This window comes from Talaromyces amestolkiae (assembly GCF_001896365.1).
Source record: "Talaromyces amestolkiae strain CIB chromosome Unknown scaffold5.1, whole genome shotgun sequence".
Classification (NCBI taxonomy): domain Eukaryota; kingdom Fungi; phylum Ascomycota; class Eurotiomycetes; order Eurotiales; family Trichocomaceae; genus Talaromyces; species Talaromyces amestolkiae.
Window position 1 is genome coordinate 618793 of NW_024468041.1, and position 12738 is coordinate 631530.

The window sequence follows — 12738 nt, forward strand, 5'->3', positions numbered from 1 at the left end:
TGAACCTCAAAGATGGCGGGGTGTGCTGCGACCTCCGACCAAGTTCTCGCGGTCTTCCGTCAAATGCTCGGTACGCAAGTTATCGTGCACTTCAGTATCAGCCGTACGAGCTTACGTCGTTATACCTCGGTAAGCTGGAGAACACAGTCGAAAATAAAACGGTAGAAAATTGCGACTCTCGGTAACGGATTCTTATCGCTCAAGAGTTGTTGGAAAGATGGGCGGAAAGAAGAAGTTGGTCGTCGAGTTGTCGAGCCACTCTTTATCGCCAAAGTCGGTCTCTCTGGGCTACCGTAGACACTCTGGAGAGGGCTTGTTCTGCTCCACCACACCGGAAAAGTGTCAACCAGGATCAACACTTTCTTGACGATTGAGGGGGCGGCCGCTTATTTATACTCATAGCTAGCGTTGTTTTTTGAATTATACGCTACTTTTCCCTGCAGGTTGGCTCTATGATCCCTGCGAATATGCGTTCCATGATGTGCCCTGCCTTTCCTGTCCCAGGTTTTTGGATTCTAACTACCTCTATGTACGATTGTTAATGATCCATCGCTACCGCACATCTTGAACTCCAAGACCATAAAGATGAAGAGCTCATTACCTGACATGAGATGTCCATTTCCATTGCACAATCTTCGAGATCGTCATCGTGGGATTCAGTCGAGGCACATACTTTGTAAGCCTGATGATTAGTCAGTCTCGACGACGGCGTCCCAACTGTGGCAGCTTGGCTGATCAGATGGTGGCCTCGTCTTATACCTTACCTTAGTTAGAAGTCTCTCAAGACTATGAGTCATACCTGCCTTCAGTCGCCAGACGAGCGTGCGGGCGTCTTGTAGTTGATGGCATACGGCATTTACGGAGAGAAGCCCTTAAGCCCGGTGTTAATTCCGAGTGTATGATTGGCTGGCTTGGTGGGATGCTTAACCCTAATTTAAGTCTTACTTTTCTGTCCGTTAACTCTGAAGTATATGCGAAACTCAAGATGTTTATGTCTTGCAGATACAGCTAGCTGTTTGCAAGTCAACGCCTTGATAGGGGGAAAGACGCCGTGGACAGCAATCGCACGTGCCCTAGGGACGAGATGCAAATTGCCTCCAAATAAACGGTCATCTTCTTTTGATCAGATAAACTCAGTTACACTCGATTTCTGACGATTGTCGTCCCAAGTGGTGAGAATCGAATTGTTCGAGAAGAGGTCATATTACACTCTTACAGAGCATGCAGCATGCAGAGATCGACCGCACTAATGATGCTTGACCTCTCGGAGATTTCGCATTTTCAGTCCTAGACAGGGCCTGTCATACGACAAAGAGCAGGATCTACTGCTAATGTACGTAGTAATTAGTTATCAATCAAAAGACAAAAACAGGCGCCAAGGCAGAAATAAGGCAACACCGCTAGTCTGGCTGCTCCCCATTGACCGCCCCACTGTGGATTGTCCAACTTCAACATCAACAACATCAACATCGAGCTTCTCTTCTGATATAGCTTTTGGTCTCATGTTTGCTCCTTTTCTTGGTCGTTTATCGTTAGCTTATAGTTTTTGTGTCAATTAGATACTCTTGTCTGTGCCAATACCTGATCTTAGCTTTCATCTAGCTCTCGGAAAACTTCATCTCAACTACCTAAGATCTATCAATTCTCCAGATATTTGATCATATTTGCTTCATCTTATCAATCCTCGATCCCCCATCCAATCATTCCCGTCTAGAAGCGAGACTTACCTCGGAATATCTTGTCAAATCACAGTCTGTATGACTAAACCTGTCTAATGCATTCCTAGTTGATCAGGCTGCATTGGCTCAGCCTTGTGGGTTGGGTGTATATAGCCCACATAACTTCTGTCTCTGATTTATCTTCCACAAATTTGACTCTCAGCTGTTCGACTTTTTCCATCAAGCTTTTATCGAACCCCATCTCCTTCCCCGAATCTTGCGACTAATTTTCTGTGCGAGAGGACGCTACAGCATGTCTGACAAAGGCGGCCGCGGAGGCCGTGGAGGCCGTGGAGGTCGTGCGGGTGGTGGGGGAGCTCTTTTCCGGGGAGGCGGAGGTCCTCGTGGAGGAGGTTTCTCTGAAGGAGGGGAGCGCGGTCGAGGTCGCGGAGAATATCGTGGAGGGGCCCAGCGTGGTGACCGAGGCGGTCCTCATAATCTTCCCTTTCGGGACTCCTCACGCGGGGGTGATAGAGGGGGTAGAGGAGGACGAGGGCCAGCTGATTCCCGAGGTGGGCGTGGCCGTGGGCGTGGACGTGGCGACGCAAAGATCTACAAGTAAGAGTTCTTTGACTTGGCAGATCTTGACTAACATACCATAATAGTCCCGGGCCAGCCCCTCCATACAGCACCGTTATTTCTCAGAAAGAAAATGAAATCGAGAAATTTGTCCTCAAGGCCAAATCTGGCGCCAAAGGATCTGCACCTGGCGCCAACGTTCTTCCCCTCCGTCCTGGATACAACACCCAGGGCAATGAGATACTTCTCTATGCCAATTACATGGAACTTACCGTCAAAGGTAGTGTAAAGTGTCACAGGTATAGCATCGAAATTGGACCAGGCCCTGACAAGAAGGTGCCGTCGATCAAACGGTGCAAGCGTCTCGTTCAATTGCTACTTGAGGAACATTTTGCTGCTGAAAGAGGTCATATAGCTACGGATTCGCGTGCTAACATGGTTTCCTCCAAGAAACTTGACAAAATATCTGACGACGAGGAAAGCACAGATTTTCGTGTTCGCTGGAGAGCGGCAGATGAGACCCAATACGAAGAAAACCCAGATGTCTACACTGTCACGGTCAAGTACACTGGAATGATTGCAGTGTCCGATTTGATCGACTACTTGACCTCATCAAATGCAAGCGCTTTCTTCGCCAGTAAATCCGAATTTCTCCAAGCTCTGAACATCGTGGTCGGCGAACATCCGAAATCTCGCCCTGATATTGCGAGTATCGGTGCGAACAAGCACTTCCCTCTCAACCCTGGGCCAGACGATCGTTACTCACTTGGAGAGGGACTCGAGGTCATCAGAGGCTATTTTGTCAGTGTCCGTGCTGCGACTGCAAGACTCCTCGTCAATGTGCAGGTCAAAAATGTCGCCGTGTACGAGCGTGGCAGTCTGCCTAGCTTGATCGGGAAGAATCCTACGAGCAAATTCAACCTGGAGAAGTTTTTGAAAACCTTACGAGTTGCCGTTACCCACCTGAAGGATAAACACAAGAAACCGGTCCGACGCGAAAAGACTATCTGGGGTTTGGCTCGCGAGGGTGACGGGGCAAAGCTCAAGAACCGCGCTCCCAGGGGCGTGACAAAACAAGGTCAACCTCGACAGAAGATTCCATTTGGAGCTGGTCCAAATGAAATTGAGTTCTGGCAGGACAAGGCTGTGGAGCCAATGAAAGCGCCTGGTTTTATCACCGTCGCCTACTGGTTCAAAATTAGTTCGTCTACATATTACTGATTGATATTTTTGACCTACTAATTCTCGAATAATAGAGCACAAGATTGATGTTGATAACAGAATTCCTGTGATGAATGTTGGATCCCGTGACATGCCGTCGTATGTCCCAGCAGATGTATGTGAAGTGGTTTCGGGACAACCTGCAAAAATGAAGTTGTCTGCGAATCAAACGGCTCAGATGATCCGCTTCGCTGTGAGATCACCAGGTGAGAATGCGGACTCGATTGTCAACCAGGGTGCCCCTCTTTTGGGATTCTCACCGACAACAAACAACGTCTTGGTAAGTCGGCTAATAGTCAAAAGCGGACTGGTTTTCGTTTCGTTGATCACGATCTAATGCTCTCGAAATTCAGAAAGCCTTCGGCCTTGAACCAATCCCGAAACTCATCACAGTGCCAGGACGAACTCTGCAGGCTCCTGTTGTCACGTACAAAAAGCTTGATAGGAAGCAAGAGTTACGCCTTCAGCCAAAAGATGCAACCTGGAATTTGAGAGATGTTGTGTTTTTTGAGGCCAGACGCGTGTCTACACGATGGTCGTGGGTAGTCATCGACCCATTCACAACACACAAGAGATTCGGCGACGACGAGAAGGCGTGCATCAGGCGTATCGAGGAATGGGCTTCGAATATCCGCACTGCTGGAATCGCTATGGACTCCAGGCCGACTGCTCCTGGTGTGAATGTTGCGTATGTTCGAAACGAAAATCCTCAGCGAAAGCTGGATGCTGCGTTTGAAAGCTTGGTCAAGTACAGACTTGATTTCATTTTAGTGGTCTTACCAGGCCGTGAGACGGTTTTGTACAACACCATCAAGTATTTGTGCGATGTCAAGTACGGACTTTTACATGCTTGTGTTGTTGCGGACAAGTTCGCCAAGGGAGGTGCTCAATACGATGCGAACGTGGCTTTGAAGGTCAATTTGAAGCTGAACGGGACGAATCATGTTGTTGGAGGAACCCAGCTCGGTATAGTCAGCAAAGGAAAGACTATGTTGGTGGGAATTGATGTCACTCACCCATCGCCTGGTTCCGCTAGAGATGCTCCAAGTATTGCGGCTATCGTGGCCTCCGTTGGCAAAGACTTGAGTCAATTTCCTGCCCAGCTTCATGTGCAGGCTGGAAAGCAGGAGAAGGTCGATGCTCTAGATGTTCTACTCAAATCTCGTCTCAAGATCTGGCACGATATCCATGAGGAACATCCTGAGAACATTATCGTCTACCGAGACGGTGTCTCTGAAGGCCAATACGACATGGTCGTAACCGAAGAGCTGCCCCAACTCAAAAAGGCGTGCAGGGATATGTGCGGTAAGAAGCAACCTCGTATCTCCATCGTGGTAGTAGGCAAGCGCCATCATACACGTTTCTACGTGACCCAGGAGCAAGACGCTTCGAGGTCCAAGAACCCCCAGAATGGCACCGTTGTCGACCGCGGCGTTACTGAAGCGCGAGCATTCGATTTCTTTTTGCAGTCACACGCAGCCCTGCAAGGAACCGCCCGACCAGCACATTACATCGTCGTTCACGATGAGATTTTCGCGGGCATGCCAATCAGTGCTCCATTCACCAACTCTGCTGAAGTCCTTATCGACCTGTCCCACCGTCTCTGCTACACCTTTGGCCGCGCTACAAAAGCAGTCAGCATCTGTCCTCCGGCTTACTATGCGGATCTAGTCTGTGAGCGCGCCCGTTGCTACCTTCAAGATGTGTTCGATCCAAACGACACGAGCAGCGAGGCGTMAAGCCACAGTTTGGATACGAAACAGAGGATAGTGACGATCCATGACAAGATTAAGAACAGCATGTTCTACATCTAGTTATGTGATCGTCTGCTTTCCGCTTTCTATTGGGTACCAATTCCATAACCCGGAAAGTATGAAGAGGGAGATTGGACAAAGGTGGAAATTTTGGAGAATGTATGATTCATCTTTCGGATTCAGGTTTTGTTTGATTGAGTTGTATGTCGTCTATGATTTACGATGTAACGAGTCCATAATGAACAATTATTCTATACTGAGTCGAATGAGTCGAGTATAGGAGACGTATTGAACAGCCTGGTCGGATAATCACTACTTCTGTTCAACACATCATGTCTATAAATCCAGAACATAACATTTTACACCAGTGATATCCCTATGCATACACTCATTCACCCTACCAACCTATAACATTGGCCATTAACCACCACTCTTCAGAGGGAACAGTCTCAAGGCCTCCAATTATGCAAAACCCTCTCCTCAATGCCATCCAACAAACTGAAATACTCCATCACCTCCAAATTCTCCGCCTCGCTCTTGTACAACTTGTCCGGATCGGCGCCTGGCTGGAACGGGTTTGCGCCTGCGGCGGGGKTGGCCATTGCCATTTGTTGGGACATTTGGTTTGCCGCTGCAGGAGTCAGTATCGTGTACAGTGGGAAGGCAAAGGGGAGGGGAAGGGGGGGTTACCGTTATCGGCGCCGAGGATAAATCCAAAGATGGATTGGAGACCCATCAAATTCAAAAAGTACCATGACAGACTTGAAACCCAGCGCACGTCAAGATCGCGCGTGGCAACGCCCGATTGGAGCATGGATTTGAAGCGGATCGTGAGTGGGAAGGGTAATTTCACTATCTTCTCGTCAGTACACATCCTAAAGGAACTTCTGCGTAAAAGATCTAGAGTTGCAGTGGAGGGGGAGGGGATGGGGGCGTACAAATAACAAAACCCGAAAAAAACGCATTGATCCAACTCATAATCAACGTCTGCGGAATCATCATCATCATATTCCCCTTCATCATACCCATCATACCCTCCATAGCCGCTGGATCGGACATCGGGTTTGCGGGCGGTTGGCCACGATTCTCGGGATCCTTGAGGAATGCGCCATTTTGGTAGGCTGCGATCAAATATTCCTTACGGGATGAGAAGCCTTCTGCTGTTAGGACGGAGGGCGCGTTGGTGCGGAGGTTTACGCCGTGGATTAAGGCCAGGCGTTCGCGGGATTCGAGGAGGGTGGATGCGGGTTTGGGGGGTGAGTTCATGAGGACTGTTGCGTAGTGGCGGAGGATACCGGTCAATATCTGTAAGATGTTAGCGACTTTTTCACAAGTAGATATGATGTCTAGGTATGTACCATGACAATTGTGATGGGAATCAGAATCCAGTAACTTCATTCAGTCGAGTAACGTCAGTCAGTCTCATCCACTAGGTTTCCTGCGGAATGAGATACTCACAAAAGAGCTGGATCGCGAACGATCGTCTGCTCTAGACCTTGAACAGCCATGTTGAAGCACTGCGTATGACTACTGGATGCAATGCTGTGTGTTCTCGTTGGGGTTGGCGAGGTGAGGTTAAAGATCGGATCAACTTCGTACTTAGAGCAGGTTAGGATCCACTTTAGCGGGAACAAGCTGAGCCGTTATGGCATATGGACAGCTCGCCGCAACTCTTATCTACAACACAATATTTCCTACTACACAACTTTTTCAACATTTACATAGTTCGGACTTGCGATTTTCAGCGAATCTTTCGTTCTGACCAAAAAATGGCATCCGCATCGCCCAAGGTGCCCGTCTACTCTCTCAATGGTTCGAGCCACCTATCATCCCTCCACATAAACAACTCAACTAACACTCTATTCAAGACCTAAAAAGCACAACCGACGACGCCTTCACACCATACCTTTGCACCCTCCCTCAACCCTACACCTTCACGCGCGACAACTCCAAAACCACCATCCGCTTCATCCTAGGTTATACTGCCGTCGCAATCGCCGGTGTCACGTTCTATCTGGACCGCCAATTGGGCTGGGAAGCCACGGAGGCAGTATGGGTGAAATGGGCTGTTGGAGTTTATTTCTTGCTGAATACGTTACTGCAATACTGGATTTGGGCGGTGGAGGCTGGGGAGGTGTTTAGGGGTGTTAGGCGAGATGGGAATGCTGTGAGTATCCTCCCCCCTTCTTTCTCGTTTCTTCGCATGGAGATATTACTGACTTTGACTTGTTTGAAGATATCAATCCAATCCCTCACAAAAAAGCACAGTCCCATCTACAAAATCAAAGTTCAATACGCCTCCCCCGCCGGCAAAATCTATCAGCGCAAGGAGATCGAGTCTCCGTTCACGGCATGGTTTTCGGCGAATGGAACGTTTCATCCAGAGCCGTTCAGGGCTTGGCTTGCGAAGGAGATTGATATCCTGAAAGAGGCTGAGACGGAGACGCTCAAAAAGACTGGTAATGTTTCTGCGCATGTCGGTGTTGTGGAGGAGTCTGTTGGCAGTAGTAAGAAGGGAAAGGGCAAGAAGAAATAGTCATTTCATGCATATGAGACTTGGGTATGAATGGGGGGAGCAGCATGACTGTGTTGGATTACCTCTCAAAGGAGCATCTATGTATGGGGGTTAACAAATTCAGCGTGATTAGTCTAAATATAACGTTACTCCATTTTTCATTAATATACAACATCATAAAACATAACTCATTCTAACGCAACATCTAATTTGAAGTAAGAAATATCTATGCTTTCGAAACCGCGCGGTTCTGAACAATTCTCTACACCAGATATTAGCATATATCAACTTCCTCCGAGAGAAGGAACTTACCAATAAATTCCTCAACAACACGACGATAGTGACTTTGCCAATCGACGGCACATAAATAGACGCCTTCTCCTTTACTTCCGGTCCGAAATTCTTCTCACTCGAAAAATTAATACATACCGCTCCACCTCTCAGCAACGATGTATCGAATTTGTATCCATCCCCAGGAACACCGGTAATAACCACATCGCACAACGGCGCAGCATCCTTGATGGTCCAGCCTTCCATATCCTCGACCTCGTGTCTTCGCTTTTTCAGGCCTTCACCGCGAGTGAATTTTTGGACGCCTGTGACGTCGACGCTGTAGACGCATGCGCCGTCATTAGCCAGTAAGGCAGCGAGTGGTCGACCGACGACTTCAGATCTGTTCACGACGCAGATCGTGTGTCCGTGCAACCTGTTTCCGTAGGGGAGGATGGTGTTGTACACCCTCAGATACTCCAGAATCTTCACAATCGCAAGCGGTGTGCATGGCAAGATCGATTTCTGAGTTCCGCCTTCACCACTTCCTTTGTCTGTCGAGACATTCTCATCCAAAAATCGGATGTTTTGGTACATATTAAACACATAGCGATGACTCAGCCCCTCGACATCCTTGGATACGTCCACGATTTGTTGCAGATACTGGTCCTGGCGGTTGTTGAAGATTGGGTAATACACGATTATGCCGTCAACCGAGTCGTCGGCGTTGGCGGCTAGGATGGCTTCTTCAATTTCTTCTTTGTCGACGTCGCGGCGGGKGTATTCGAAGCCACTGGGACACAAATCAGGATGCTATTCAATGCGAAAGAGAGGACAAAAGGGATGGTACTTCTCGTGGCAGGTCTTCTCTGTCCAATCCGCATACATGCGCGCAGCAGGATCTGCGTTGGCCAAAAATCCGACGAGATGCGGTTTCTTGCCTAGCGTTTTGAGGCCGTCGTGCACTTCTTGTAGGAGGCCATTGGCGATGTTTTTGGCCAATACGACCTTGCAGCTAGGTGCTTCTGCAGCCATTGCTATAGATATGCTCGAGGAAGAAACAAAGAGAAGAAATGGATGGTCGTGAATTAGGTGAACGCGGGGTGAGGGAAATTCAAAATAAAATTTTTGGCGCGGGCCAATCTTATCGCGGCCAATATGACAGCATCGATCCGATCCCGGCGGGAATCCCCCTTCCGATATACAAGCATATGTTCAACGAGTGTTATGACTCATTCTAGAGAATAGTAAGGTAAACAATCAAGAATAATATTGGCATAGAATACAGGTAAAACAATGCTGAACGACAAAAGAAACAAACAATTGATCTCGCTTTTCAAATCTGCGCATCCGCCCTATCGACCCAAGTATAAGATTCATATAGTTGAACGATAGACAATGCAGTAACCATACACCGACAGCCCGTCAGGCAATGCAGGACAAACGTTACAATGGACGATGCGAGTATTATTCGTCTTTCGGAGATAGATTATTCGCTCTCGGAGATAGTGGAACAAAAGAAATTACTGGTCTCAAATTGTACACAAGCTATCTTGTCTATACACAGATAGTGTTAGGAATATGACAATACATGAGGGCATTATATCACAAACACCCCGGAATCTTTTTGCGGCTGCTCACCTATGAGAAGCTCTTGTTGAACTCAACAATGATATCCTTGAGCTTGGCCTCGAGGTCCTTGCTGAGTTGACCTTCCTTGTCAATGGTCTGGAGAACCTCGGACTGGTTGGACTTGAGGTAAGCAGTGAAGTCCTCCTCCCACTTCTCGATCTTGGCGACAGGAATTTTGTCAAGGTGACCGTTGACACCAGCGAAGATAAGAGGAACCATCTCGCTGACACCCATGGGAGAGTACTGCTTCTGCTTGAGAAGCTCGGTAAGACGCTCACCACGGTTCAAGGTCTGCTTGGTGGAGGCATCGAGATCGGAACCGAATTGAGCGAAAGCAGCGACTTCACGGTACTGGGCCAAGAAGAGCTTGAGGGAACCGGCGACCTGCTTCATGGCCTTGACCTGGGCAGCGGAACCGACACGGGAGACAGAGAGACCGACGTTAATGGCGGGACGGATACCCTTGTAGAACAATTCGGTTTCCAAGAAGATCTGACCATCGGTAATGGAAATGACGTTGGTGGGAATGTAAGCAGACACATCACCACCCTGGGTCTCAATAATGGGGAGAGCAGTCAAGGAACCGCCGCCGTGCTTGTCGTTGAGCTTGGCGGCACGCTCGAGAAGACGGGAGTGGAGGTAGAAAACGTCACCGGGGTAAGCCTCACGACCGGGGGGACGACGCAGCAAGAGAGACATCTGACGGTAAGCCACAGCCTGCTTGGACAAGTCATCGTAAATAATGACGGCGTGGCGGCCATTATCACGGAAATACTCTCCCATCGCGGTTCCTAATGAATAATAGAGGTTAAAATATGTTGGTAAAATGCAAATGCAAATTCGCAGTCAAAAAAACGTTGTGGATAAAAGTTGGTAGGGTTAGGGTTAGGCGGACTCTACAGCGGCAAATGCCTCATCGGCAGCGCAATGGCTCCTGGTGGCATGTTTCTGCAAATGGGCGTCCAGCCCAAATGCCTTGTCGCAAAGCGCAATAGCGCAAGATCTTCGCAAAGACAGATCGAGTTCCGCCAGATTGGGAAGCAACGACAAAAAACGAGATAAAATCGAAATAAGGGAAAAAATAAACTTACCAGTGAAGGGAGCAAGGTACTGGAGAGGAGCGGCCTCAGAGGCAGTAGCAGCAACAATGATGGAGTACTTCAAGGCATCGTTCTCCTCAAGGGTCTTGACGAGCTGAGCGACGGTGGAACGCTTCTGACCGACGGCAACGTAGACACAGTAGAGCTTCTTGGACTCATCGTTGGTGGCGTTGATGCGCTTCTGGTTGAGGATGGCGTCAAGAGCGACGGCAGTCTTACCAGTCTGACGATCACCAATAATCAACTCACGCTGACCACGACCGATGGGAACCATGGAGTCGACGGACTTGAGACCAGTCTGGACAGGCTCGTGGACGGAACGACGAGGCAAGATACCAGGAGCCTTGAGCTGAGCACGAGCCTTGGCCTTGGTGTTGAGAGGACCTTTTCCATCAATGGGGTTACCAAGACCGTCAACGACACGGCCCAAAAGCTCAGGACCAACAGGGACATCGACCTATAAGAATTAACATTGGCCCATCCGAGGTTAGGTGAGGTAACGTACAATCTCTCCGGTACGGCGAACAGTCTCACCCTCCTTGACGAGACGGTCAGAACCGAAAAGCACAACACCGACCTGGCCGGCTTCCAAGTTCATGGTCATGCCCTTGACGCCAGAGGCGAATCTGTCGTCGTTAGTTGGCAACATCTCAAAAGAGCTTCAAAGTGGATATCACTTACTCGACAAGCTCCTCGGCCTGGACATTGTTCAAACCGTGGACACGGGCAATACCGTCACTATCCAAGTCAGCTTAAAGATCTCATTGCGTCGCAGTAATATCCAGCATGGATATGATTGATAATCCCGGATTTTGTGGTGACATACCCGACGGAAAGGACACGTCCAGTCTCGGCAAGACCAGCTTCCTCCTGAACACCACGGATTCTCTGCTCGAGGATCGAGGAGACCTCAGTGGGCGAGGCCTTAGCCTCGGCGGCATATGAGCGGACTTGTTTGGCACCGGCAGCGAAGGGAGAGGGAGCAGCAACGCGAGCCTACAAGCGACGGAAAAAATTTGTTAGCGACGGCGCAACCCCATGAAAACGCGCTAAAACAATTGCAATCATCCATTGAGATGCCATATAATCCATGAATAATCAAATCGGGATCGAATTGGCCATCGAGTGGGTGGATTGGGTTGATGAAAAAATATACGTATAGGTTCATCACGGTCGGCAGCGGCTGGAATGGACTGGGAAGTCGGGAAAGGGATTGTACTCACCGAAGCGAGTCTGCCAGAGACGGAGACAGCGGCCACGGAGCGGCTCGATTGCCGCAAAGCGTTCCTGAACATTGTGTGTATATGGAGTTCAGAAAAGAGTCGGGGGAAGGTCTTTTCTCTGAAGAGAGAGATGGGTTAATTGGAGGAGGATGGAGAGTGGTAGAAGGGAAGGGGAGAAGAGAGGTTTGTGGTGGACGGGAGAGCTTTGCCAGCAGCCAGCCAGCGGTTGCCAGGACGAGCGCTAAACCCGGTTGGCTCGAGTGGTCCAGCACCTCCGACTCCGCCCTAGTGTCCGAGAACACCCTGCCTTGCTGGTTCTTGAATGTTTACTACTTGATATAATTACTTTATGAGTTTTTCAATTAAAATAACATATATGTATCTCTACATAGACATAGATATATTGATTCAGTCGTGTTTGTATCATCCGGACTGCCGGTGTTGCGGCCACTTGTCCAGCCGGGTCATTTCGGCTGCTCAGAATTCGTGAGCTGCTGACTCAGCGCTGGGCAACGGGCCAGGCAATAAGGCACCAATCTTCGTCATGTTTACTATGCAGGACGCAGCAGTACCTGGTGGTGACATAATTGTTTACGATAATTTGCTATCCATACCTCACCTGAATAAATTGGAGAATTTGGATAATTGAATCAAATTGATCGTATCGCCATAAAACGCCTTCATCGCCAAAACGCACATGTGTTCAAGCTAAACACGGTCAAATCAAGCCCAATGCAACTCACGCTGTACTTCATCAACAGGAACCCATAGCCACTCAGATAGTCA

General features: G+C 48.9%; 5 protein-coding genes across 5 annotated transcripts; 2 read left to right on the plus strand and 3 right to left on the minus strand.

Annotated features, from left to right (window-relative positions):
• Positions 1-12: 12 nt before the first annotated feature.
• On the plus strand, positions 13-5272 carry BHQ10_003325 (uncharacterized protein; the record flags this gene model as incomplete). The annotated part of the gene is made up of 6 exons (XM_040875569.1): positions 13-129; positions 1961-2276; positions 2335-3438; positions 3494-3573; positions 3637-3738; positions 3812-5272. 6 exons carry the CDS (start codon positions 13-15, stop codon positions 5270-5272), a joined length of 3180 nt encoding a protein of 1059 aa, XP_040731829.1.
• Positions 5273-5661: 389 nt separating this feature from the next.
• Positions 5662-6720, minus strand: BHQ10_003326 (uncharacterized protein; the record flags this gene model as incomplete). Its single annotated transcript, XM_040875570.1, has 5 exons — positions 5662-5843; positions 5903-6064; positions 6238-6517; positions 6571-6604; positions 6671-6720. 5 exons carry the CDS (start codon positions 6718-6720, stop codon positions 5662-5664), a joined length of 708 nt encoding a protein of 235 aa, XP_040731830.1.
• A 261-nt stretch (positions 6721-6981) lies between these two features.
• BHQ10_003327 (uncharacterized protein) lies at positions 6982-7748 on the plus strand (the record flags this gene model as incomplete). Its single annotated transcript, XM_040875571.1, has 3 exons — positions 6982-7024; positions 7081-7379; positions 7449-7748. 3 exons carry the CDS (start codon positions 6982-6984, stop codon positions 7746-7748), a joined length of 642 nt encoding a protein of 213 aa, XP_040731831.1.
• Positions 7749-7953: 205 nt separating this feature from the next.
• BHQ10_003328 (uncharacterized protein) lies at positions 7954-9032 on the minus strand (the record flags this gene model as incomplete). Its single annotated transcript, XM_040875572.1, has 3 exons — positions 7954-7989; positions 8040-8790; positions 8848-9032. 3 exons carry the CDS (start codon positions 9030-9032, stop codon positions 7954-7956), a joined length of 972 nt encoding a protein of 323 aa, XP_040731832.1.
• A 606-nt stretch (positions 9033-9638) lies between these two features.
• On the minus strand, positions 9639-12024 carry BHQ10_003329 (uncharacterized protein; the record flags this gene model as incomplete). The annotated part of the gene is made up of 6 exons (XM_040875573.1): positions 9639-10420; positions 10721-11186; positions 11235-11355; positions 11411-11467; positions 11556-11725; positions 11953-12024. 6 exons carry the CDS (start codon positions 12022-12024, stop codon positions 9639-9641), a joined length of 1668 nt encoding a protein of 555 aa, XP_040731833.1.
• Between the last annotated feature and the right edge of the window lie 714 nt (positions 12025-12738).